This window comes from Chiroxiphia lanceolata, chromosome 11 (assembly GCF_009829145.1).
Source record: "Chiroxiphia lanceolata isolate bChiLan1 chromosome 11, bChiLan1.pri, whole genome shotgun sequence".
Classification (NCBI taxonomy): Eukaryota; Metazoa; Chordata; class Aves; order Passeriformes; family Pipridae; genus Chiroxiphia; species Chiroxiphia lanceolata.
This window is the reverse complement of record NC_045647.1, coordinates 12,942,796-12,970,165: the sequence shown is the minus strand read 5'-3', so window position 1 is coordinate 12,970,165 and position 27,370 is coordinate 12,942,796. Positions and strand designations below refer to the sequence as shown.

Sequence of the window (27,370 nt, the reverse complement as noted above, 5' to 3'; positions counted from 1 at the left end):
GGCCGAGCGCGAGGGTGGGAGCAGCGGGACGGCCCCGCGCGAGGGCGGACAGACAGACGGGCCCACCCGCCAATAAGGAGCGGGCAGGCCGGGCGAAAGGACCAATGGGAAGGGCAGGCGGGCGGGCAGGGGGCGGGACGTCCGGCGCGCGGGGCGGGGGTGGCGGTGCCGTGGCGGGTCCGGGCGGGCCCGCGGGGGGAGCGGAGCTGCTGCGGGAGCGGAACCTCAGCCCGGCCCGGCCGCCGCCATGCCCGGCATCGACAAACTGCCCATCGAGGAGACGCTAGAGGACAGCCCGCAGGTGAGACGGTCGCGGCGGGGGCCGGATCGGGCCCGGCCCCTGCGCTCCGGGCCCAGCGCTGCTCCCCCGGCGCTGCCGGTCCCCGGCGAGCCCCGGACGGACGGACGGACGGACGGATGGACGGGCGCGGGGGACGCTCCCGGCGGCGCGGCAGGAGCGCTCCCGCACGGCTGGTGCCTCCCCGTGCTCCCGCCCCGCGCAGGGGCTGCGGCCGCGGTCTGGGCTCGTCCTGCCCGTCCCGGCCGTCCCCGCTGGTGTCCGGGGGCGATGGGCCGGTGATGGGCCGGGCACTGCGTGTGCTTCAGCATCGCGGGCAGGGCACAGCCCGCGCCGGCCCCCGGACCTCCCCGCCCCCGCCTTCGCGCTCGGCAGTGATTTTGGACACCTCGTGATGACAAAATCCCGTCTTCGCTTCTCAAGGCGATTTGTGTTATCTTTTACTTTTCGCTAAAACCGCGTTAAGGTTTAATAGATCCGTGTGACAAGGTGTTGGGTCGCGGCGGTGGTTTGTGCTGACAGTGGGGGGGAAGCACATGGAGCCCAAAGGCCTTTGATTGCCCCGATCCTTCCGTGCCATTGCTGTGCCTGACCTTTGTCAGAGATGCCCCGTAGTGCGGTGGCATTTCTCTCTAAAGCAGGAAAGGCTTTATTCCATTGCACGGGTTTCTCTCGCTGGTAGCAACAACAGCAAGTACTTGTAGTGCTCTTCTTAGATGTGGGGGAAAAAAAGTTTACAGTGTGTTTTCCTTTATTGCAGCCTTTTAAATTAAGATCCTTGCTCTGATGCACAGTTTACGTAGTGAGCAAGACGTCCTGTATTGTAACAGCATCTGTGCTGGTGGCTTTGATTCCTTGGCCATAGGAAGAAAAGCTTTCACTTGCTTAATAGGGAATTTTAACTCTCTAAAATGACAGTCACTTTAACAATTCTAAACCAAGGGGAGGAACGACTTAGAGAAGGCACTAGAAGGGCATGCAGAAAGGGAATCGTTGCTTTCTGAACAGCAGTGCCCCAAATAGCTCAGATACTACATGTGAGATGAGATCTGGCCTGTCATGGGGCCTCTGGCTAAACGTGGTGTCATCTCATGAGGAGGAAAAATTTTTGAAAGTGTTACAACAATAGTGATTAAAAAAAAAAAATTATCTCTTGAAGGTCTGTTCTCAGTATAAGGAAGTCAGAACTATTCATATTTATAGGAAATGCCAAATGTAAAATAAACTTAGGATCATCTGAGGACGTTTGGAAAGCACGTGCAAAAAAGGTTTCTTATTGGAACATAATTGTAAATTCTAGAGTCTTTTGAGGTTATTTGTGACACAGACTAGCAAAGCCTAATTCAACCCTAATTGTTGTGCTTAAACAATTGGATTTCACCTAAAATTTCCTATTTTAGGTGAATTCTGGCAATCATATCTTAGAAGAACATAGCAAGGATTCTGTAGCTTTCTGTTACATTAGTCCATTTCTGTTACATTACTTAATTTCTCTTACTTTGAAATCAGTGCAATGGAAATGGCAACAAATGTTGCTTGAAGAAAGCAGAACTCTCCTCTAGAGGAATTGCCATGACTGTTGCATTCCTACTGTGATAATGAAAAAGCTCATCAGCCCAGGTCATTGTTTAGTGCTGAACTATGGCCCAGAGCTTAGACAGATTCCAGACACCAACTGTAGGTATATAAACATCAAACTTATTCTGTGTCTGAGGGAAGGAAGGCCTTTTCTAAAATTTCAAACCCCTTTCACTTCCTGTTGTCACAGGATAGAAATCTAACCACTGTGTTGTCAGGCCTAAACCAAAGGCCAAGTTTACATAGTCTTTTGCTATGCAAAGCAGAGCAATTTAAGTCAGAACTCAGGACATATATTACACACATACTCAGTGTATATTTAGGGAGAGTTTCTGCTCAGACTAATTTGCATTCCCAAAGCATTGCACAACAAAAAAGCCAAGAGATTGGATAGCACAGGCTCTTGCAGTATCACCTGTGAGTAGTACATAGCATGGCATAGAAGTCTTCACAGTTCACTGACTTCTAACCAAGTGGTTTCTTTGTGCAGCTTCTCACTGGTGCTCTCCTGTTTCCCTGCTCATATACACAGGTTGAAAGCATCCTAAAGAACATGCAAAATGAGGCAAAGTTTTACTAAAAACATGAGTGAACAATTCCTCTAATTTTCTGCTAAGCAATAGTCTGCCGTAATTTGTTTATAGTTTCGGGTTAATTTCTTTCTATCAGTATCATACAATGCCAGTTTTTTAACATAAAAAACATAGAAAAGCATTTTTCTTCAGTGTCTGGTTTTAAAGAGTAAGGGTAATCCAGAAACCTTACATGATATTCCCTTAAATTACAAGTTCAGGTTTATTTGTGGTCAGGCTTAAAGGTCATGAGTATATAATTCAGTGGGTATAGTACCATGTAATTTTTTCTTTTGCATTCTTTCATGTCTGTCTCCTTTAATGGGAGAGTCATGGCTGTTAGGATGACACATGTTGCCACACCTGGCAGAGATTTGAGTTCTTCTCCACCTCTTTCCTTCTCTATCTCCCCTTTCCACTTGTTTTATAAGCTAGAACCAGCATTAAAGTCTACCAGTCTTTTATTCTTTTCCCAGGCCCCATTAGTTCCTTCCCCTCCTCTTTGAGGAAACCACAGTTATTCAGCCTAGGGAAGACTAAGAATTTCCAATTTCAAGTGTTTAACAATCATAATTTGGGAAAAACCCCAATTACGTACTTAAGATTCTTTCAGTCTTCTGTCTGGGCATTAATTTTAATGTAAACCTAAAACCAAAGCACAGTCTTTTTGCTAAAACATTACTAAAGTGTTTCTGTTGTGGCTCTTGCAAGCAATACTCCTGTTTCTACATCCAAGCATCCCAACCAATGTTTTAGAATAGGAAAAGCCAGTGGAGCCTGTGCAGAGTTATAGGAACATCTTCTGCTCTTCCCCCTCTGGGCTTTCTGTCTCGGTGGAAGGAAGCCCTTCAGTATCCTTGTAGTGAGAAGTAACTTTGCTTCCAAGTGCAAAAAGGATGCAAGAACACCGAGTCAGCATCTCATTTAAGCTTAAAGGGCAGATTATACCTGAGTCACCTGTCAGTCAGTCATTCCAGCACAGGGAGAGCAGGGGGTGTCACTCGGCTTGTGCAAGGACTCTGACACGCTCTCTGGTAACTTCTTCTGGCCAAAGGGAGAGGTTTGGACTGACCTGAGTGGAAAAACTGGCTGAATAGGTGGGCTGGCAGATAGAGATCAGTGTTTTGAAGTCTAATAGGTGGACAGTGAGGTTGATTTTTGAGGTTGATGCTGTTAAGCACCTTCATCAGTGATGTGGGCAGTGCAATAGAACACAGAGTCATCAGGCTTGTGCGTGACACCAGCTAAGGAACAGACAGACTGACAAGCTGAGATAAGGACAAAAGGACAGATCTTTTCACTCCCTTTCAGTGGTGAAAACACTTGTCTTGAGGACAACCAGATGCAGGTTGTATTGTTTGGTTTGGTGTGGGGTTTAGTTCCTCAACCTTTTGATCACAGAATTGGTGGTTATTGCACAGGTGAATTACAGGTCCAAGCACAGCCAGCAGCTGTCTTCGTGCAGGTTGGACAGTATGGGAAAACCACAGCCTTTATTTGGATCTCACTGCAGAAGGAACCTGTATTCCTGGCATGCCATTTAATACCACTCATCTTTACCCTTTTCCTTAGGGATGTACCACAGTGGTTCCAGTAGTTGCTGCAGTTTCAACTTTTTAACACAGTTGTTCATCTCCCTTGGTCCTTTCCTTTCTGAAAATGTATTAACCTGGAGAGAGGCTGACAGTAGGAGTGAGGCTGAGCTTGGATAAGATTCTTTGGCATGCAGCAGGTATCATACCTGTAAACGGTGTTGGAGGGTTTGTAAACTTTTCATTAATGAAACCTGAAGCAATGCTACTTAACTCTGAAATTCCATTACATTTAAATGCTACTTTTCTAACTTGCTGTGTTGGTATTTTGGCTGTTTGATTGTTACAGACCCGCTCTTTGCTGGGAGTATTTGAAGAAGATGCTGCTGCAATATCCAATTACATCAATCAGTTATTTCAAGCCATGCACAGAATATATGATGCACAGGTAGAGTTCATTAAATTCTTGAATGCATTATAAGGCTTTTGAACCACATTTCCAGTCTCTTTCTTTTTTTTTGAAATTATTATAAGCAATACGGTTTTTTAACTTCCACATTCTTTAAATGTAGAAGTGAAACAAAGTAAGAATTAATGATTGTTTTTCTATAAGGGTGTGGTAAAGACTAAATTCTTGTGCTTTCTTTTGCAACAGAATTTCTTATGACAAAAAGGTTTTCTGGTCAAGTAGTTCTGTTGTATTTCCCAAGTGTTTCTGAAATGTTATACACACTAAATGATCTTGGTGTATGTAACAGTATGCACCAAGTGGGAGATTTTTTTGCCCACGTTATGTTCATGTTTCATTCATTGTCTATAAATAACTGCACTTTTATGCCAGACAGAATCTATTTTGTGTGGTTTTCTGAACAATTGAGTTTATGACTGTATTTTTAATTTGTATATACTTGAATTGCTTGACTTTTTTACTGATTTTACTTTTTTGCCTTTTCTTCATCAGAATGAATTAAGTGCAGCAACTCATCTGACTTCAAAGCTTCTGAAGGAATATGAGAAACAGGTACTTTGTAAATCATTGTTGTCTTTATGTGGTCAGGACTGTGTATTTCTGTAGTCTTTTATCTCCCAGAGCACAATGTAGAATGTGTTTAGATTTGGTCCATACAAAATGAATTGCTGTGGTTGGTGGTTCAAACCTTTGCCAAAAGAATCTACCATCTTTATATTAGTTCTTCCAACTAAACTGGAATGAATTCCTTTTACATGAAGAATATTAATAAGTTCTGAAATATTTTACTTTTGGATCAGTGTTTTGGGGGTTGCTTAGGGTGGTTTTGCTTTGATTTCATTTTATAAACCTGTTTACTGTTAGGTGCTTTAATTTTACTAATCACAAAGAGAAGAGATTGCATAGCAATTTCCAGTTAACAACCATAATTTACTCTGGGAGAATAATTCCATCTCTGAAAGAAAAGACTCTGGAATCCATTACTTTCTTCCTTGGGAGCCTGTACTTTTGAAGGCTTTGCTGATGGGCCCCCTTTTCTGAGATGCACATTAAAACCAAGAAATTTACTTCTTTTAGGAGGCTGCTGCTCCCTATCCTCCTTCTGCACCTAATGAAGTGAACAACTTCAGTGTATCTTAACTGTGTAATGTTTTAAAATAATGGAATACCTAATATATTCATAGACATGATTAATAGTTTTGTGAATGGCAGGAAACACTGCCAACAACATAACTTTTTTTATCTTTTCTCAGCGTTTCCCACTGGGGGGAGATGATGAAGTCATGACTTCCACTCTGCAGCAATTTGCAAAAGTGATTGATGAGGCAAGTGCTTCCATCTGCTTTGCTGAGGTTGTCATGTATAGACTTTAATTTGCTTCATTATTCCAGCCTTTTTTAAGACAGTAGGTACAGAAATGGCATTCATGTGTCAACAAGGTAACAATTGTATATTGCAGCATCTATTTAAAGTTATGTAACCTGAAGATAAAGAATTAATTCAGCAAAAAGAGGATACACTGTTGGGAAAGAATGGAGTTCAACTTACTGTAAATACAGCCAAAAATATTGCACAGTGGCAGCTGGTGACTGTTTTCATGAGGGTATTTGTATTGCCTGATTTTGGTACCCAACTGATTTTAGGTACAGACAGCAGGAGCCTCCTGCTGTCTATATTAAAGGCTGACTCTTAGGACAGACAATTGAGCACCATTAACAGCTGAATCAGGATGTTTGCTGTGGTCCAGCTCCTCAGTTTTAACCCTACTTAAACAGCATTTGGGGAGGAGGAATATGTTTTGTTCTACCTCTGTAAACTGTGAAAGACAGGCTGTGAGGTGGCTGGAAAAATAAACTGAATGTGTGAGGCCATCTTTAGATATGATCCAGTAACTTGGAATAAGGTTTGAAAAGTTTGGACAAAAACTAAACTCTAAAGTTTAGTCTTCTGTAGATAACTAGTGGTGAGATCTGGAACCTAGAAAAAATTAGCTACAAAAAAAGGAATGTGTAAAATGATGTTTAAGTTATGTAGTTTAAGTACCTGTCATTTTTGAGTGACATTGATGGCAACCTACCATGATTGGATTTGGTCTGAGCACTGTTTTCCTAAGATTTCGTTCTTTTTCTTCTCTTTTTCAGCTCAGCTCTTGCCATGCAGTACTTTCAACTCAGCTTGCAGATGCAATGATGTTTCCTATTACCCAGTTTAAAGAAAGGGATCTAAAAGGTAGAGCACTTGACCAAATATTCCTTTTTACCTACAGCAGCAACAATAAAATGTAGCATTTAATCTCCATAGCTCTTGTTTCACTAAATAGAATACGCCACTTATTTTTTCAGCTCTCAAAGTATGCATCTCCCCATTTAAAAAAAAAGTAAGTTATTTCTATTCATGAGAGTATTACAGTTGAAGAACTTAACACTATTATTATTTCAATAAAAGTATTACTTACATTATGGAAGCACTTATCTTCTGTCCAAGATGACCATTTTCAAGTTACTGAAAAACATTGGGAAAGAATAATTTTCAGATAATTTGCATTTTCAGGAAATACTTGTGTATATTTTAATACCATGACATCAGTGTAATTGCTGGACTAAACTCAAAGGGCAAAGTGCCAAGGTTGTAGTACTTACTATATTAAGAATTAGTGACATGGTTCTTCAACCCTGCTGGTGATACAGGTGACTTCTTGTGTGCAGGCATAAGGTGCTTCCAGCTTCTGATTTTTGTGACAGTTGTGTCTTATTCTGCCTGGTTTAAAATAATGTATGTGTGTGATTATGATAGATTTTACTCGAGATGATGAAGTGAATAGATTGTATGGCAAAGGGACTTTAAATACAAATTATAAGAGTTAAAACCAGAATAACTTCAATATCCCTGTTGTGAACATTCTAGAGTGGGTGTACCTAACATATGAATGTCTTAAGTCTTAAATCGAAATAAACATTTCAAGTCTTCCTTAAGTCTTCTGACTATTTATGAATCTTGGAAAATACTTCTTTGGCAGTAGTTTGCTGCAAAATTATAGATTAAACAGCTTATGCTTTTTGAGCAAGGGATCATGAATATCCCAAGGCTAATATTGCTTCTCAGAACTTGGAAAAATCCCCTGTTAGTCCTCACTGAGCAGGATCCCTGAGGCAATAATCACAGAATAGATTTTCCCACTGGAAGTTTTCTGCCACCAGCTGGTGCAGTGTGTAATGACACCATACTTCCTTCTGGACTTCAAAGGCATTTCCTCTACAGCTTTTCCATGCTTTTTTTTGTATTTGCTTTCCCATAAAGTTGAACACAGGTTCATTGTTTCCATTGTAATATGACACAAACCACAGTCAGGATCAGAACAGGTGTAAGATACTGTACTGCTTTCAGTTCCCTGACACAGGGAGACTAAATAATCAGCTAGAACATGGTTCATTTTAGGGAGGAGGAATCACAATGTGTTCTGGGGTTGGATACTTCCCATATCCTGTGCTTCACTTCCCCAGCTCAAACCAGAACTTAGACTGGTGACTCATTTGTGTTGATAACATCTTTCACAGACTTTTGAAAAGAAGCTCCTCTTTACATTATTACAGTATTGTTTTTGAGCCAGCCAGCCACAGAAATGAAACCCAGGCCCCAAGTAGGAGCAGACTTTCCTGGTCCCATAGTGCCTGTGCTGGTAACTCAATGTGATACAAGGTGTTAACTACAACTGCTCAGTATTTAAACATTACATGAGAAACCTTAATATATGACTGTTATGTTAATAACAACTCATTTAAATTGTGGTATGTTGTTTTGTAGAGATATTAACTCTAAAAGAAGTTTTCCAAATTGCAAGCAATGGTAAGTGTAAAATACTTAATCTTACAGATATTACAAGGCAACAGTATTGTAGATTGCTTATTCAGAAAACTAGTGGAGTTAAGCCTGTAGGCTTAAGGTGACTAATTAAGGTGTAATTTGTTTCAATGATACTTAGGCACTCAACTGTCCTTAGTTCACTTGTAAATCCCTGCTTCGTGCACTGAAGCATTAAGGCAAATTGACAGTGTTTTTTACAATACTTAAACTGTATATATGATTATTAAATAATGTAGGGTTATGCTACCAAAATTACTAAAAATAGTGAAGTGCTAGCTCACTTACTAAAGTCAGGACTGGATAAATAAACAAACTTTACCTCCCTAAAATGAGTTTGATAGTTCTCTTCCCTATTGTCAGAAGTTTTTTTTTTTAGTTCTACTATGTCCTCATAGAGAACTTATTATTTAAGTAAAGATTATACTTCTCTCAGTGTAAATTGCTTCATTACATTAGCAGCAAAAAAGACTATATACAGGTTTTCATAATGTAAAGTTGTCTCTACTTACAGAAAAATTCTGTCTTTGAGGAAGAGTGGATGTTTAGGGCAGTTTGTAACAATTTGGTGACGTTCGTGTCTGGTTGGAATCTTTCCTCAGCCCAGGTTTTCATAGCAGTGAAATGATTATAAACAGACAAGAACAGTTCCTGAAGGTGTTAATATGACAGAACTTTGCAATCATCTGTCTGTCTGACACAGTGATATAAAAGGATTTCTGCTCTGTTTCATAAGTCATTAGTTTATCAAAATGATCATAAATTCTCTCCTAATTGCAGACCACGATGCTGCCATTACCAGATACAGTCGGTTGTCAAAAAGAAGGGAAAATGAAAAGGTTTGTAAAACAAAATACTTAATATAAAGATTTTTAGAGGAGATAAGAAATAATTTTAATCTTATATGTATTTGTGATGCAAGACAGTGTATGGCAGATTCCACCTGTCATTTGATAGTTTATGTTTTAGCAGCCTAGACAGAAAAGCAGGTTTCCCCAACATATACATACCTGTCTTGTAAAACTGATAATGCTTTAGGGTTAAAATTGTGATGCCATATTCAATTTGGTTTTGAAAAGAAATAACCATACTTTTCATGGAGAAAAGAATGCTGTATTTGTTTTTCATGTATCTCATCTATAAATTAGAGATGCAGAATTGCAGAGTAAAATATGCAGTTGCTGGTGATAGAGGGTAGAACATGACTTGTTTTTCCATGCTGTCTATAAAACTGTTCAGAAGGCATGTGATCAACGCCAAGTCTCAAACATTACTTTTTTCCCTTCTTCTGTCTGTGTCCCTTCAGATCAAGGCTGAAGTTACAGAAGATGTATATACTTCTAGGAAAAAACAGCATCAGACTATGATGCATTACTTCTGTGCATTAAATACTCTCCAGTACAAAAAGAAAATTTCTCTGCTGGAGCCCTTGCTAGGATATATGCAAGCTCAGGTAATTTCAGATTCTGAAACCTGTAGGTCTGAAAGAAGATGTAAAAGTACTTCATGAAGGTTGATGTACTGAAATCCATTGCAAGATTTTGTACTGCCCTGCAAGTAAGAAAATGGAGAAAAAGACCTACCCCATCCACTTCCTTGTAGCTGCCACAGCTGCTGCCAGGAACAGTGTCTGCAGCCAGCACTAGTCATGAATCTCATCATGATATGCCCTCACTCCCATCAGAGAATCTTTTAGGAAAGTCTGGGTGACAAATATAAAGGTTAATTCTACCCCAAAACCCAGATGGCAGAGTTTGATACACTGCCTAAATTTCATTGCTGTGTACTTGATTCTCCTAATGGGAAGAGCTGATTAGAGCTTTCATGCAGGAGAGTCCCCATGGAAGTGAAGTGAACCTCCTCAGTTCAACTCATTCCCATGGCAGCTATTCTGAAATGACTTAATCATCAAAAGTCACCTCACTACCGTTTTCAATCAAGGGTGTGGAAGAACTGGAATGCTAAAAAGCATTCTGGCTTGTTTTTGCTTTATATAAATAAGTTCATTATTGGTTTATTTGGGGACAGGTGCAACAGAAAATACAACCATGATAAAGTTCTTTGGAGAGACTTAATTTGTATTTTCAGAAGTGTGTCATCAAATATGGGGTTTTTTTTAGAAGTCAGACTTCCCAGCACCTGGCACTGCCACAGTGACCTGAGCAGAAATTAACTTCTCACCCTGTCTGAAAGCTTTCCAAAGGCAAGGACTGTTGCTTCTTTTTCAGACTTTGCAGCTTGTATTTAAGAACCAAGCTCTGCATGTTTTGTGCAACAAAGTAGGTGGTGCAACCTATTGTTCAGGTGCAGCTTTTTGCTGGATCTAAGAATGGGAAGGGCAGGGCCATTCCCTGTGGCTTCCTGTTCTGAGATTTCTTATGGCTAAACTCAGTTTAGCTTTGTTGGGAATGAGAGATGAAAATAGATTTCTCTGAGAAACTTTAAGCTCCTATGACTTCATCAATTGTTAATGTAGTTTTATTAATTACTAAATTCTCCTTTTTTTTTTTTTTTTTAAAGATAAGCTTTTTTAAAATGGGTTCAGAAAATCTTACTGAGCAACTGGAAGAATTTTTGACCAATATTGGCACAAGTGTACAAAAGTAAGTTGTTTTTGTTGAATTTTGAACTTTCATCAAGACAATTATTTTTTCTGTTTCTACTTATTAATAAATTATCTTTGTTAATAACACATTATTGATCTTAGTGTTCGCAGGGAAATGGATTGTGAAGTAGAAAACATGCAGCAAACCATAGAGGACTTGGAAGTGGCAAGTGATCCACTGTATTTGCCTGATCCTGATCCTACAAAATTTCCTGTTCATAGAAATCTAACACGGAAAGCTGGCTATCTCAATGCCAGAAAGTAAGAACTAACTTGTTAATTAAAAATTCCAGAATATTTAATTTTGGGAAAGGAAAGCTAAAAAAGCTGAAGAATTTTTTTGTTGATGTTAGCTATGCTGATTTTACATACTTAGTTAATTAAGTCCCATAGGAGCTATTCTGTTTCTTTCTTTGGACTTCTTCACCTAATTAGTATTAAATTCATTGTTACACTGACATAGTGTCATTTGGATACAAAGCATAGTTATCCCCATTTTAGTCTAATCTTGCCTGAATTTTCACATCAAAACATAAAAAGTTTATGAGAGTATAATTTCCCTGCATTGTAATGGGAAAGTGTCAAGATTCCATCTCTCAGCTCTAAGCAAAATTTTGGAAATCTTGTTGAATGGTACAAAATACTTGGAAAACGGAGGTATCTTACATGACTAAGCTGGTTCTTAACACAAAGTTCTTCAGAACTTAGTCTTAGCAATGTAAATGCACAGTTCAGAGCTCCTGTTGGTAATGCATAGAATTTGAATATGCATATTGTGTAAAGCAGTGCTGTGAAAGCTGATCATCAAAACTTAAGTACTTATGCCTTTTTATTCTAAATTGTTTCACGTAATTTAAGAAAGCAATTATTATCATTTTGTGTGTTCTTTGCCCAGCAATAGGTGTAGCATGAAAAAACCAACAGTTGGAGAGACCCTAATTTAGCTGTAACACTGACCTAAAACATGAAATGGGGAATGGTTTATTCCAAGTGACTTCCAACTCAGCTGAGCTCCTAATCCTCTAACTGGACCTCTTTTTATCTTTTAGTAAGACAGGGCTGGTATCTTCTAGTTGGGAGAGACAGTTTTACTTCACCCAAGGTGGAAATCTGATGAGCCAGGCCAGAGGGGACGTAGCTGGGGGACTTGTCATGGACATAGACAACTGCTCTGTGATGGCTGTGGACTGTGAGGACAGACGGTACTGCTTCCAGATAACATCTTTTGATGGCAAAAAGTGAGTGGTCTGACACTGCTGTTACCTGTGAGTAATGCTGGACTCACCAATTAAGAAAAGAAAGATGGTCTGCCTCTGGGCAGGTTATAGCTTGAGATATTTTTGTGGATATTTAGAAGCAAAATCTGAGATGTTTTAACTTCATGAAGTCTGGATTTTTCTTTGTAAGGTCTATAATGTAGCTGAGTAGTATTTCAGAATAAGATTATGATCATCAATTTACAATCGTATTATTGCGTTTTGTGAGTACTGAAGTATTACATGGACACAATTAGAACTTTGTTCTTTTTCTGTTTTCAATTAAATGAAAGCATAGGTCCCTCCCTTCCCCAGTTAGATGCTGACTGCACTCAGAACATACACAGAATCTTCAGCCTTTTGTAACTTGTTCAGTGTACAAAGATAAAATTGGAGTTTCCTTGCTGAATGTACTTATGAGGCATTTTAAATAGACAGAATTATCTTTTCCATTCTCCTCTTTCAGGTCTTCAATCTTACAGGCAGAAAGTAAAAAGGATTATGAAGAGGTAAGCTCCTAGGAGGTTCACATGGAGCCCAGTGAGTTTCTGGTGTGCAGAAGGAATGCATTTGTAAACCACAGTTGGACACTGCATATATTCCAGTTAGTGTTCTCCTTCAGGGAAAAGTTGAAAAGCCAGAAACAGGAGCCAGTGGTTTTCCAGAGCAGAGGGAGAAAACAGATTGTAGCTTGCAGATGCAAGAAATGGGCAAGTTCCTCAAAAGTCAGATTGAATCTTTCTAATGTCTTGAGGAAACAGTGTCATTTGCAGAACAGAATAATGAAGTACAGAGAATCCTGATTTATTTTTTTTTTTTTTAAATACTTAGAGTTGTGAGTTAGGCTTTCTTTAGTTTTGATCTTTAAGGTGACTAAAATAATTTTTTCAGGTAAGAAAGGTGTAAGGTAAGGTGCAGTATGCAGAGGGTAGTTAATTTAATGGCAAGGTGGATGTGCAGAATATTTGGCTCCCTGAGATTACAAAGAAAGTAGAAAAAGTGCTGAAACTAGCCAACTCAGGGATTTAATCAAGTTTGTTAAAAAAACATGACAAATTCATTTATTTTCTTTTCTCTCCCTCTTTTTCAGTGGATATGCACCATAAACAACATATCTAAACAGATATATCTAAGTGAAAACCCTGAGGTAACTATTAAAACTTACAGTAATCAGTAATATGTTAAGAAGTAATTATGTAAAATTAATAGCATAGAATTAAGCCAAGTAGTTCTTACATGTGTAATGTGAAGCTTTTCATGGTATTAATGCATGGAGTCCATTGTCTCCTTCATCTAAATGCTTATATGGAAAGTATTAAAAATACATGACCTTTATATTTGCTGTAGCCTTTTGACACCTTCAAGATCCTGTATTTGTATATGACACTCTTTTAAAAAATAGTATCACAAATATTCAAATGGATACATTTAATTTCTACTAGAGGGAAGTGACAATTTTATGAATATGAATTTTATAAGCATAACAATTTTGTAGAAAAAACCCTGATCTTCCAGGCTGAAATGGAGTGTGTCACTCCAGGTTTTGGGTTAGGAACTAAATATAACTTTGGAAAGCAAACCAGTTGGAGTGCAGAGCTCATTTCTGATGAAGGTAGAGCACATTTCTGTGAAGGTAGAGCTGAGGTTCTGTTTAGTCCTGGCATAAAGGGGTTCAGTCCCCTCATATCAGTGAAGGGGTGTGTGTGTTCACACCTTCTCCTCACTTCCCAGTGTCTTCGTAGCCATTCTCATTTTCTGAGTCATACACTCCCCAAAATAGTGCTTCACTGTTGTCTCCTGCACTTTCTCTCTCCAAAAATCCTTTCCTCAAGGACTTTCTCTATTGATTCTACCTCAGGAAGTTAAGGCATCAGCATTAAATATTGATCAGAATTAGTGATTTCAATGAAAGATTAAAATGGAATTCAACTGTAAATGGTCCATCATTTGCTGAAATAACTGTTACGTAGTTCTTAATTGATAGTTTTTAATCTTCATGGGGTTTAGTTTGCAGTTGAGGGCTGCATTTCTCAAATGAGATTTTTCTTTTTTTCCCTGGCTACATTTGCTTATTTTTCCAGGCTTATTATTGGGACTTTTCTCTCATTTTCTCTATTTTGCCTCTATTTTTGCTATTGCTTTTATTAACAGTGACAGTATTGTAAAGCAAGAGTGTTCACTTAAATTGAGGAAGTTAACATCAGGGTATGTGTTACAAGAAAAGCTAGAAGAAAATACTGCAGCTGTGTAGTGAAAATTTAGGAATGCAAGATTCTCACAAAGGGTTGAGTTTATAACTTCTGTGAACAGCATATAAATAAAACTAAAATCTGAAAGCTTATTTTGAGACAAATGTTTTCAGTTATTTTTTCCCATCTCTGCCCTGCAGGAAATGGCTGCTCGTGTCAATCAGTCAGCCCTGGAGGCTGTCACTCCATCTCCCTCCTTTCAGCAGAGGCACGAGAGCATGAGGCCAGCTGTGTAAGTGCATGAACTAGGGGTCATTGGAAGAGCACATCTATAGAGAGAATCCTGGATAAAGTTCCAGAGGGGAAAAAGATACCCAAACAAACCCACAGAAGTTTCTGTGTTCAGAACTAAATCTCTGATAGGCTCGAGGAGGATTTCCCACACTCACCTTCCTACCATTGTTCAGGATCCACTGTTCCAGGCAATCCTGATGCCAGTGGCTGACACCTTTGGTGGCTGCATCGTATGTCTGGTTCATTGTGTGATTTCAGAATGAGAGTTTTCAACTCCTGGAAGCAGACCTCAGATTGTATTGATTATATATTAATGTTAAAACAATCTGATGCAATTATTAATGCAAGTAGTAACTTTAACTTACTTAAATTTGATAGGAACATAGACTCTGTTTTTGTTTACTGTACCCTGATTTTCAGGTTTTCAGTTTTTGCTTTGTTTTACATCTAAGTTCTAGAATATTGCATTGGTCTCCTCTGTGGTTTAGCTATCTCTCATTTTGATGTTTTGGTTTTGTTGTAGACAATCTCGTCCTCCTGCAGCTCGTACCAGCAGCACAGGGTCACTGGGATCTGACTCAGCAGCTTTATCAGCACTTTCCTTGGATTCACTTGTTGCCCCTGACACTCCTATACAGTTTGACATAATATCTCCAGTTAGTGAAGATCTGCCTGGCCAAGCAAAGTCTTCAGGGCAATCGAGCAGGTAGGAAATGGAGAGAGAAGGAAAAAATTCCTGAAGTTAATGTTACTAATTCAAAACAAGAAAACCACGTTTAAACTGCAGCTCCCAAACACACATTGCCTTCTCCCTGACTCAAGTCACAAAATGTGCAGTGGCCAGTGAAGCAAAACAATTCATTTAATTGTTAAATGGAATTTTTAAAAAAGGCTTAATTACATGCACTAGAGTCAAGGTGTAGTTTTCTGGTTTGCAGCAGCTTTTCTTGCTTTAACAGCCAATGCTTTTATTTATTGATTTATTTTAATCTTTCGGTTTTACAAAGTATTTTCCTTTCCTATTGCTTGCTCACCCAGCAGCTTGGGTTATTTCCTCTTGGAAACTCAAGAGAAATTTGGTAGCCCTGCCTCCAGGTGATGATGGCATACGATGACACTCTTCTTAACCTGAAAGGTGAGTGAAAATGATCTAGGCTTCTGGAGTGATTTCATAGACAGACAAGTTAAAATTATCTAACAGTTCATCCCAAAACATAAACGCAGTTTCTCCACTTGTTATTATTTTTGAGTGGGAGATTTATTTCAAACCTAAGACCTGTAAATCTGCACTACATTTCTGGAACTATATCTACAAAATTCAGATGTTAAGAAAATGCAGTTGCAGATCCAGCTGCTCTTAACAACAACAAAAAAAAGCCAAAGAGCTGAAATGAGATTCTAGTCACTATAATGTGTTATATCCCCTGCCCTCTAGAAAAATACTTGAAACTTGAATGACATGAGTGAAAATTATATGTTCATGTCATCAGTTACAATTCTTTCTAGAAAACCATGTTTTTCATAGCAGAAATGATAGATTTGTACTCAGCATTTTCAATTAACCACCACTTTCAATGAAACACTGCAGTGTTTGTACAGATAGGCAACATGCTACTTTAGAAATATTAGTTATTAAAAAAATAAAAATACTTTCCTCATTTCTAATACTGATGACAAGTATTCACATTTTATTTTTGCCTTTTGATAGATCCTGTGAGATTTTGCTTTTACTATTGCAGTTTAATCTTAAATAACAAGAAAAGTCTGAGTGGTAGAAGATCCTTATAGAAAGAATTGCCTTTAGTGTATTTACCCAGGTCAATTTAATGGGAAGGTTCTTGATTGAATCCCTGTTATCTAAACATTGTAGCAATGCCAGGTTGACTTCAGAGTTCTATTTAGAACAGTTTTTTTCTCTTAGTTCTGAAATTTATGGTTAGAACACTATTGAGAGGTCACACCTGCATTACTCCCAGGTAAAACCTAATTTGAAGTTTATTAAACCCTTGCCAATAGCTTTTCAGCTATCAGTTAGGCAAAGAAAAAGGGTGATATCCTCTTTACAATAAATAAAATGTCCCCATTTCCTGTGCTCTTTTCAGCATTACTTTAGTGCTTTTGAAAAATGAAACTTGGAAGCCTAGAGTATTTTCACTTTTCTTTGTAACCAATGGCAGTTCTGTCTTTGAGAGCCAGAAATAGCCACATTTCTCTTGACCCTCTAGGAGTAAAACCCCAGTGATGTTTTCAGAAAGCTGCATTTCAAACAAACCCAGTGACTTCTCTTCAGTAAGAAATTCAACACCTTGAGACAGTGATGAGAAATGGGTGCTCCTACAGAGTTCTGAAAGGACCAGCTTTTGGTTGTGCTTCCTGAAGCTGTTCTGTGAAATTTCATCCCCTAAAACTACACCTTTCCAAATATTAACAAGGTTTTGATTTGGGCTTAATTCAAATATAAAAAAAAATACCATGTGAGCAAAACTTTCTATGGCAGCAATAGGACAACAATATCTGATATTTGTCCCATAATGTGGGCCCTCAAATACAGCAATTTGTGGCTCACTCCTGATTAAATTGCCTGTTCTGGTGATTCACCATACTCCAGATTCATATTCCTCCAGATTACAAGTTTCTGAAATCATTACATGTTGGTATTTGACACAGCATGAGACTACTACATTATCCATGAGTGGCTCCTGTAATCTGACTCCTGGTTTAATGTTTTCATTTTTTAATAGACGCACAAATCCTTTTGGTGAATCTGGAGGCTCAAAATCTGAAACAGAAGGTAAAACAACAGTTTTATTTCAATGCAAAATAAAAATAGAATTTGAAATTAATTTTCTGTTTTCATCTCTAGTTTCTCTCTTCTAATTTAACACCAATTTCAGAATGCTTAGTTACATTGCAATGTATTTGACCAGTCGAGCGAAATCATTATACTGTCTGAAAATGTGTTGTAAAAATAATTCATTGCATCTTTTGTATTCATTAAACCAAATGAGAAGATGTGTGGCATGCTGTTTGGTAACTGTACCTCTAATTGCTGAGTATGAGCACTCCTCTTTTTAGGAGAAGTTTGGAGTTTCCCTGACTGCAGTCCAGCTTGGGTTTTGAAGGGAAAACCCAAAATGGAGTTTGCTTTTTTCAATACTTTTCTTTTTTCTTAGATTCAATTCTTCATCAGTTATTTATTGTAAGATTTCTTGGCTCCATGGAAGTGAAGTCTGATGAAAGCCCAGATGTTGTTTATGAAACAATGCGTCAAATCCTTGCAGCTCGTGCCATCCATAACGTTTTCAGGATGACAGAATCACATTTGTTAGTCACCTGTGACTGTTTAAAGTAAGTTTTGCTTCCTGACTTCTATTCATGTTTATTTACAGAATGATCTTCTTTCACTTTGGTAAAATTTACTTTCTGGTTTGTCTTTAAAACCAAATTTTTAGGTTAATTGATCCACAGACACAAGTTACAAGACTACGAGTAAGTAACTTTACATTTTAAGATTAATACCCAGCAATATAATTCTTCTACTTTAAAAATATTATTACATGATAGTAAAAATCACTGATAGCATGAGATTTCCAGCCAAATTTCCACTGAAATTAGGAGACTAATGCAGACGTAAAAATGGAAAAACACCTGCTAATTTTTAAGGAGGGTGATTTCAGTAGGTCAATTTGGCTTTTGAAACCCCTTCCCCCCATGATCTGAGAGGGTAAAATAGTAAAGAGAGAATATAAAGGTTGGAGTCACATTAGTTCTGAAGTCCAAAAGGGTTTGTCTGGTGTTTTGTTTTGTTTTGTTTGGAGTTTTTGGTTGTAATGCATAACTACATTGAGGGTGTTGAATGGTTTCTGGTTCGCTCTCGTTTTTTTTTCTAATGCATTATAAAAATGCACTTAAAAGGAATAAGCGGAATTCTTGTCAGGGTATCAAATAAGGCCAGCTTAATTCTTCAGTAATAGTAGTCTTTATTTTTCATATTTCAAAACTGTTCCCCCTCCCCCTCTTTATGCACAATTTCTGGTCTGTCATTTAATTTCTTTGCATTTTTGAAAACATTCCATTTTTTTGGAGGCTCTAAATGACTTTAATTTCCATGAAAGGAAATTTTAAGGACATGAAAATGTCTTGATATTTCAAGTAGGACTTTTTTCTTTCTTTACCTTTGTAACTTTAATTTCAAAAGTGCCCCAAAGCTGTAATCTTTAACAGGTGAGATACATCAACTGAGGGCACATCCCCTGTGCAAATGCAAACATCTAAGGTTAGGAAAAACTCGTCCTATCGGTTTATAACAGCTGGAGTAGGGGCTTTCAGAATTCTAAAATGTATCCTTTGGTAAGCCTTAAAAAGATACATTTGAAGTCCACTCTCTTTTAGCAATAGGAATGCAAAATAGTTTTCATGTAACAAAGTAACGAGGGGATGTGGTTTGTTTGGTTTGGGGTTTTTCTTTCCTTTTTTTTTTTCTTTTTTTTTTTTTTGTTTTATTTATGAAATTCAGGAGAGCTGAGCTGTTGGCAGGTTTGGGGGAAGTAGTGCCTTTACCTGGCACTAAATATTGGAAGCTTAGTCCCAAATGTAACTAGTATGAATGACTAAAAGAAAATAAAAAAAGGAATGTACCACATTTAGGAAGATGACTGTCTTGCACTGCAAATGTGGTCCCCATTTCTTACATGGAGTATGTTTTTAGAAGTTTGCCTGTCTTTTGAGTAATTTAATCCTTTGCTGTCTCATCTCCTGTTTGTGTTCTGTAGTTACATGTTTGGTCAGGTTGTAACTTTTGTGCTGTGATTGTGCATTTAGGATATTGAAGATAATTAATGTGAAACCTCATCTGGAAAATATTTGGACCCAGTTTTAACCTCTCCACATTTGATCCTCTTGGCAGTTCCCTTTGCCCAGTGTAGTTCTCTATGCTACACACCAGGAGAATAAACGCCTGTTTGGATTTGTGCTTAGAACCTCAGGAGGGAGAGCTGAGAGCCGCCAGACTTCCATCTGCTATATATTTGAATCAAATAATGAAGGGGAAAAGGTATTGCTGATGGTCATAACTTGTATCAGTTTTGAATCTGACATGGATTCCAAGGTGTTAGATCTGTTCAAGCTGTCTAAGGGATTGTTTGTTAATTTACTGAAAAACAGTTAAACCTCTCAGTTTAACTACCTGTAAGTGCTTTAATGTGTTGTTATATCTAATTTGGGATGCTGGCTTAATTGTAGAGGCATTTTGATTAGCCTTTTTTTATTATTTCCTATGTGTTTTGTGTTTAGATTTGTGACTCTGTTGGACTGGCCAAACAGATAGCTTTTCATGCAGAACTGGTAAGAATCTTTTCCTTTTCTGTATATTTGTGAATGGAAGGAAGAGGGTATATTTAATATGTGTAATAGAACACATTCTACAAGATACTTACAGATGCACTAATACTGTTGTGTAGTGCAAGGGATTTGTTTCCTAGGATTTAAACTCAAATAAAAAGACTAACCAATGTCTACTGTGGGACAATATTCAATATAGGATTTAGCTTGCTACCTTTAACAGCCATACCAGTCCTTTAAAAGGAGAATAATCAAAACAGTGATGTCACAGTCTTGAGCAAGCTCATAGCAGTCAGTACTGTATCAAATGTCTCAGGTTGTTACTTACTTTATTTACATTTTTACCCTTTAGGATCGAAAAGCAACAGAAAAGCAGAAAGAAATTGAGAGAGTCAAAGAGAAACAACAAAAAGAACTGAATAAACAAAAGCAAATTGAAAAGGTAAGTTTCATCATTATTTCTTAACATTAGGTTTTTTCTATTTCCTTTCTTTTGCAGTTTTGTACTCCCTGCTCCACTATCATACTCTTCAGTACAGGGTCATAGAGCATTATGAAGTTAATTATCATAAGTGTTTCCTGTGCAGATTTTGTATATTTTTGTATAATAATTTTTAAAAATTGCTCCTTGAGGATATGAATGACAAAACATCTTTATAAGAATACTTAAGAGCAGTGCTTGAAGGAACACCTATCACAGACACAAAATAGTTTCATTTGCTGACAAGGGTTCAGTCACACCGGGAGGAAATGGGCTCAACAATCACAGAATCACTAAGGTTGGAAAAGATCTTTAAGATCACCAAGGCCAACCATTAACCCAGCACTGCCAAGCCACCACTAACCCATGTCCCTTAGTGCCACATCTACATGGCTTTTAAACTCCTCCAGGGATGGTGATTCCAGCATGGCCCTGGACAGCCCGTTCCAGTGCTTGACAGTGCTTTTGGTGAAGAAATTTTCTCTAATATCCAATTTAAACCTCCCCTGGTGCAACTTAAGGCCATTTCCTCTTATTGTATTGCTTGTTACTTGGGAGAAGAGACTGGTCTCCACCTGGCCACACCCTCCTTTCACGCAGTTGTAGAGAGTGAGAAGGTCCCACCTGAGCCTCCTTTTCTCCAGGCTAAGTAACCCAAATTTCCTCAGGTGTTTCTCATCAGACTTGTGCTGCAGCCCCTTCCCAGCTCCATTGCCTTTCTCAGTGTAGCTGAGGATGGTTGTTCTGGCCTGCTGTGCCCTGTGGGCTGTAGGTGCAGCTGTGTTAACCTGGGAGCTGTTCTAATAGTGCAGCTGCTGAAAGGTGAATGTTTTGGTTTCCTATTCAGTCTTTTCATTCCTTATGTACAAAGCTGTCCACTGATAGTATTGATAGTTCAGAAATCATAATAATGGTATCCTTCTGTCAGTTCCAGATGGCTTTAAGGGTAATATTCTTGTTCTGATTTGCCAACCCCCTCTCCTCACATTAGGACTTGGAGGAGCAGAGCCGGTTGATAGCTGCTTCCAGCAGACCCAACCAGAGCAGTGGAGAAGGACAGTTTGTAGTCCTGAGCAGTAGCCAGTCGGAAGACAGTGATTTAGGAGAAGATGGAAAGAAGAAGAGAGAATCCGAAGCCTAAGGCTGCCCACTTCATTAAAATTGGAATCATGGATAGATCTGGTGAAAAGGCACAAGTTCTACAAGAAGTGAAATGTAGGTGGTGGGTCTGTTGTATTATAGAAAAGACTTCTCAATATATAGACCCTATTATGCCTTGATTTTTATTTCTCAGTTAAGTGATTTCCATTTTCCTGTCAGTATAATTTCTCTTCCGTATGCCAGATGAAGCAGGGTGATGCTGCCATGTTTATTACAAATCTGTGTTTTCTCAAGGCTTCTCTGCAGCCTGGAAAAAAAATGTGGGTTTTTTCCCCCACTTACTTCTTTGTGCAATTAACTGCTTTTGAAGCAAAACTTAAAACTCCCCTTGGGCTTCAGCAGTACATGAAACTCGTTCTATACACTGCACTATGGAGAACACCTTGCTGGAAACAGAAGTGAATGTCCAAATAAGACAGTGCTAAGCTTTACCCAATTTGTTGCACATAACTGTTCTTAGATTTAGAAAAAAAAAATCCTTATTAACATCAGTGAGATGTGCAATAGTTCTAGACAGAAGGATCGTTTTTGTTTCGTTTTGCACTGTATGATATTGCATTGGGGTCTTTTTGGAGTGAATATAATGCTGAAAGATTTCTTTCAGCAGGAGAAAAAGATACTGTCAGACCTGGATAAGTGCTGATGAGATGCAGTTGAACTTTGCTGCATGAGGAAAAGCATTCCTCATCAAATTATAGGAGTAATGTATATAGCCTTGTAGCACAAGTGCCATGTTCTTGGTTTTTCCCCAGTACTTGGAATAAAGAGCTGTAAGCCTTTGAGTTCACTTTTATAAAACATGCTTAGAGTTGCAAGAACATTTGGAATTCCATCATTTGAAAACTCTTCGGCCTATGTAAATGCATTGATGCCAGTACACTACATCTACTGCAAAGGAGTTGAGGCTCTGTAAGTCTTTCTGTAAAAAGTGATTTTGCAAACAGAATTTTCCATTTCTGAAGTAAGAGACAATGCTAATCCTACATCCCAGAGTCAATCCTGGAAAGCATTTTTCAAAGCAGTGTCTGTTTACAGCTTGTAATCTGCACTCCATATTCCATACCCTGTGTAATATTTATTTTGTATAGTGTTAGATGTGCATTCACCTTTTGATCCAGAAGAGAAAACTTGTTTGAAGAGAAATATTTATTTTTGCACTAATTACTATAAATATTAAAATCCAGTGGAACAGAAGATAGATAGCTCTCTAACAGTGGCATGAAGATAACAGGATATGTAGAGAGAGAAGAATATACTTATAGTCCAAGTTATAATATAACAGTTATGAATGGTTTACAGTTCATTGCAGGGCATTTCTGGTGTTCAGGAATGGAAGCAATTTTCAGAGTATCTCCCCAGCAGCTGGTGATGGCCCAGCCCTTCATAGCTGGAGCTGCTCAGTGCTGATGAAGTCAGTGAGGAATCTCAGGTCACATCTGTAGGTGCACAGAGGGCTCTCCTTGCACAGTGGAATGCCCTGCACTGGCTAAAGCAGCTCCTCCTGCCCTTGGTGCTGGAGCTGTGACTGTGTGTGCAGGAGTTCACTGATCACTCCTGAGATAGGAGAGAAGGGCAGCAGTGCCTGTCCTTGCAGCAGGACGAGCAGACAAGCAGGAGTTGGAGCAGCTCCCAGCAGATGTTGGTGGCACCACAGCCCAGGGAGGGGCTGGAGCAGTCACTGAAGGGGTCACAGCACCCCTGGCTTGAGGGGGAAGCTGAGCAGCAAAGAGCCTCCAGGTCCCTTCCCAAGTTAATTCCCAGGCCCTGTTCCAGTGCATTTTTCAGCCCCAGAGCAGCCAGACCCTTGCAGAAATACCTGCTTTGGCTGTTGCCCAGTGAGGCCAAATGGTATTGCCCTGTGGCCAGATTTGGCTACCACACAGTCACATGGACCACACCAGCCTGAGGCTTCTTTTAAGAGAGTGGCATTTTTATTTCATATCTAGTATCCTTAAGAGACTATATTAATTCTTTCCCACAAAAATGTACAGAGAGGCTGCAAATCCAAATTTTTCCCATTTTGGGCCTAAATCAAGGCTTAAAGAGAGTGCAGTGCAGCCAGTTTGTCTCTCCAAATTATTCTGATTCATGTTTCATTAGTTTGGGTTTTTTGTTTTTATTTGCCAATATTTCTGTTTTCTATCAAATAATATCACAGGGCAGCTCAAGGTTGCTGCTATGACTTGTATTTTTCTCAAGTACATGCTGAAGATGAAGTAGTTTAGAAACAGCACAGGAATACTATGAAATCAGTGATCTCCAGTGTCTAGAACCCAGTCCTCATCTGGTCAGGGAAGGATTGTGTTAAGCACTTGAGCTGCAGTAGCCCAGGCTCCAGAGGGAAGACAGGTAATAGATGAGCAGTCTCATGACAAAGCATTTCTGATGTGTAGCCTGTTCTGCATTAGCCTTACTGAAGAAATGTCTGAAAATGGAATTACTGTATTTTTTTCTTGAAACCTACTATTACAATTTTAGATCTAAATCTGCAAAGATGAGGAAGAAAGGCAAATAAAGTGGCAGGTGAATTCACCACCGTATGGGAGTTTTCAGATTCAGCAATACATGATTGGAATTATTCCATTTGATTTTCAGGCTTTCCATTGCCTGAAATGTAGTTTCCCATTGCTGTTAAATGTGGTTTTCTAAGACAGCATAGGAGTGAGGTGCATTGCACTTGTGTTGGATGATTTTCATCTTAACCACTAAAAGAAGGGGACGTGATTGAAGAGAGTAGTTAAAGAAAACAGATTGATCTTCATGAATGAAATGAGGGGTTGGTTTTTTTGCTTATTTAGGGGAGTTTCACTGGTATAAAATGAGCAAGAAGGTCAGCAGAGGGGAGGAAGTCAGATGGGAATGGTGCATTGAGTTATCAGGGGGGTGAGAGCTTTGCCCAAGGGAAGGATCACACAGCTCTGTAATTAGAATTATCTCAAGGCAAAATAGCTGCTGAGTTATTATCCATGGTCTCCTTCCCAAAATAAAAACTATTTGGTACCTTTTCTTCCTATGAGGTCTAGAACTACTTCATTAGAAAACAGTTTTGTTAATTAAAAAAAGAAATCAGAATGCTTAGTATTTTCCTTGAGAACATGACTTTTAGTGGGAACACCTTGTGTTCTGCTGGGAACTGCTGTGGTAGGATTTCACCACCTGAGCATTTTATTATTGTGACTAAATTACTGGTTGATTTCCTCTCCTGTAATTTATTTCTCCTGTTTATTATTTCCTATTGCCTTTTACTCAAAGGCTGATCTTTCAAGTACTTCCACCTGAAGCTGTAGTTTGCTTCATGTGCATCTACTATTATTTTAGTCACTCCTGAAAACATTCTTTCAAGTCCATGGTTTTGAAGTGACTTTGTGCAGGTACTGATTGGCGTTCAGGATTAATTTGTTATGTTGCTAATTGCAGCCTCATAGTTCCTGCCACAATTTTAGCCCTTAGGTGAGGGGATGTTAACTTTGTAACTCTGTAGGTTTTCATGCTGCAGAACAAGCAAGTCTTGCTGTCAGCTGTTTCAAGCTACATACATTCTTTATGTATGTAATGGCATGTATATAAAACATATCAAGTGTGCTTATGGGTGTGCATTTTATTGCATTATAGATAATCCCTGGCACTCCTCTGTGGGCTCTGGTAGATGTGGCCAAGTCTAAAGCAGAGCACAAGGGCAAAGTCATGTACAACTTAACCATATATAAGTGGTTACAAGCAAGTAGTGTAAAGTCATTTGAATGTCATAGTCTTGCTTCTTTAATCTGTTTAGGTTTGAAATTGTATCAAGACAATTTACTATCTAACAGTAAAGTAATATTTCAGGGTTAAGGAACATTTCCCCTTATAAAGTTGTCAGATTTTCTCTTTGTATGGATGTAAACTCAGAGCTGAAAATCCTGAAACAGCTGAAGCGATTTATGAAGCTATAATTTATGTACATTGATATAAAGAGGTAAATTTGACTGTGTTTATGTTTTAAGGTAAATTCTGATTAAGTAGTTGCACAGAATTTGGGAAGAGCCAATGGAGAAAATGTTAACAACATAGTCTCTTTTTTTTTCGAAATAAGTCACGTAGAGAAAGAAAACCTGCCACTGCTTAGTGAATTTAATAGAGATATTGTCTAGTCTGACAGCAAAAGCTGATATTTTATATTATTTCTCTTGATCTATATTACAAAAATTCTTGCAAGGTAATTAGTCTCCAAGGCTTTTCTTTTTAATCAAGCACTAAGTTGGTTTTCTTTTTTCCTTTGCCACAGTGGTATCTAAGTTGTCATGACAAGAATAAGTCAGTGTGTCATTGTGAATGCACTTGTATTCCTAATGAACTTTGTATTGCAAGACAAGGACTTTGTACAATCTTTCTGGTCATTTTTATAATAGAGTGGAGTGGTCAAATTCTTACAATGATGTTCTGGATTGGTCCTGTTCTGGTGAAATGTAAGTGATTTTTGCAATGTTTGAGACTGACTTGCACATTTTCCCTGAATAGCTGTATTAAAAACCACCAATGGCATATTTATGTCAACTCTGATTGTTGTGTCTTAATCTTGGAAACATGGACAGTAACCCTGTTGTGCCAGGGCTCCAGTCAGCATTTTGTAGATTAAATAAAAGCTTAACTCTCGTAACTTTCTGGGTGGGACTTGTACTGATGCAAAAGCCTCCTGCATTTCTCATAATACTGACTTTCAGGAAGTACCATTATTGGTGACAGGACATGTTCCCTTCCATTAAACAAAGCTCTAACATGTAGTTATCTCCCTCTGTCATCAAGTGTAGCTCAGTTCTCTCCATTTCCATACCTATTGCCAGATAACCTCAGAGGAAGTTGTTATACTTGGGAATGCTGATAACTTATTTTTGCAACAATCCAAGACTGAAGCTGAGGAGGAGCCATGGCAGGGGCTGTGCAGTGCCTGTGGTGGGGCTGTTCCACAGGACAGTGACAGGCCCTGCAGAGCTGGTGTTATGGGAACAGCACAGCACCAACCTGGGTACTGGACTCACCTTCACGGGCTTCAGTAGGTTACTATATGATAAGCACCATGTAAAAAGCCATGAGTCATAACTACATTATGGTTAAATTTGTATTTTATAAGGTTTGTAGATTTTTCTGGGGAAAAGCAGACTTTTGAATTCTGTAACTTCCGTGATAAAGATGCATGTATAACTAGAAAAAAAAAAATATGCTTACTTGATAATGAAGGAATAAATACTACTAATGCCAAATGTGTTGATGAACTTCTTTTTTTTCTAAAATATGGACTGACATTTGCAGTACTGCTAGAAAGAACAGGTGTGCTATAGGTATTCCTAATACTTCTGTAAGACTTCCTAAAATAACAGTGCTCCGAAAGCTTAAGCTGCAACTCTATGGAGAGAAACTCCAAAAATTGCAAGCATGGCTTTGGCCAGCACTGTAAAAGGAAAGCCTAATTCTAGAGAGAGAGTAATCCAAGTCCACTGTGGATGAGAGGAACCAGCCCCTGAGCTGCAGAACTAACAGCTTTCAGCAGTGCTGCCCTGTTGAAACACTGGTATGTCACACGAGCTGCTGGGATAAGCAGAGGTTTCTGTAGCTTAATCCCATTACATTGCCTAGAATGTGGGATTGCTTGATAGGGTGACCAAAAAAAAAAAAAAAATCTACTTGAGCTGCTCTTCAGAAGGTCACTGTAGAACCTCACAAATAAAAACTACTTCTTGTCAAAAGAAGAGGAAGTACAAGA

At 38.8% G+C, this 27,370-nt stretch overlaps 2 protein-coding genes across 11 annotated transcripts in view; one reads left to right on the top strand and one right to left on the bottom strand.

The window, feature by feature from the left end:
- Positions 1–161: 161 nt before the first annotated feature.
- On the top strand, positions 162–26,870 carry APPL1 (adaptor protein, phosphotyrosine interacting with PH domain and leucine zipper 1). The gene is made up of 22 exons (XM_032699077.1): positions 162–301; positions 4,330–4,428; positions 4,942–5,001; positions 5,703–5,774; positions 6,591–6,678; positions 8,251–8,292; positions 9,088–9,146; positions 9,614–9,760; positions 10,828–10,910; positions 11,015–11,173; positions 11,962–12,150; positions 12,635–12,677; positions 13,259–13,315; positions 14,558–14,649; positions 15,175–15,357; positions 17,393–17,442; positions 17,825–17,999; positions 18,104–18,140; positions 19,558–19,704; positions 19,944–19,994; positions 20,344–20,433; positions 21,464–26,870. The coding sequence occupies exons 1-22, from the start codon at positions 248–250 to the stop codon at positions 21,611–21,613; spliced, it is 2,127 nt and encodes a 708-aa protein (XP_032554968.1). The 5' UTR covers positions 162–247; the 3' UTR covers positions 21,614–26,870.
- The window catches only part of ASB14 (ankyrin repeat and SOCS box containing 14), a 35,808-nt gene continuing 10,608 nt past the window's right edge, over positions 2,171–27,370 (bottom strand). For 4 of the 10 annotated variants that reach the window (XM_032699080.1, XM_032699083.1, XM_032699086.1 and 1 more), the window contains 6 exons: positions 17,218–17,430; positions 14,807–15,338; positions 8,820–10,009; positions 7,089–7,206; positions 6,905–6,951; positions 5,699–6,645 (listed from right to left, as the gene is read on the bottom strand). The gene's annotated coding sequence lies outside the window, so the exon portion shown is untranslated. Of the gene's footprint in view, positions 4,190–5,698; positions 6,646–6,904; positions 6,952–7,088; positions 7,207–8,819; positions 10,010–14,806; positions 15,339–17,217; positions 17,431–27,370 lie in introns of those variants that run through there. The other 6 variants (XM_032699078.1, XM_032699079.1, XM_032699081.1 and 3 more) reach the window with 6 other exon arrangements.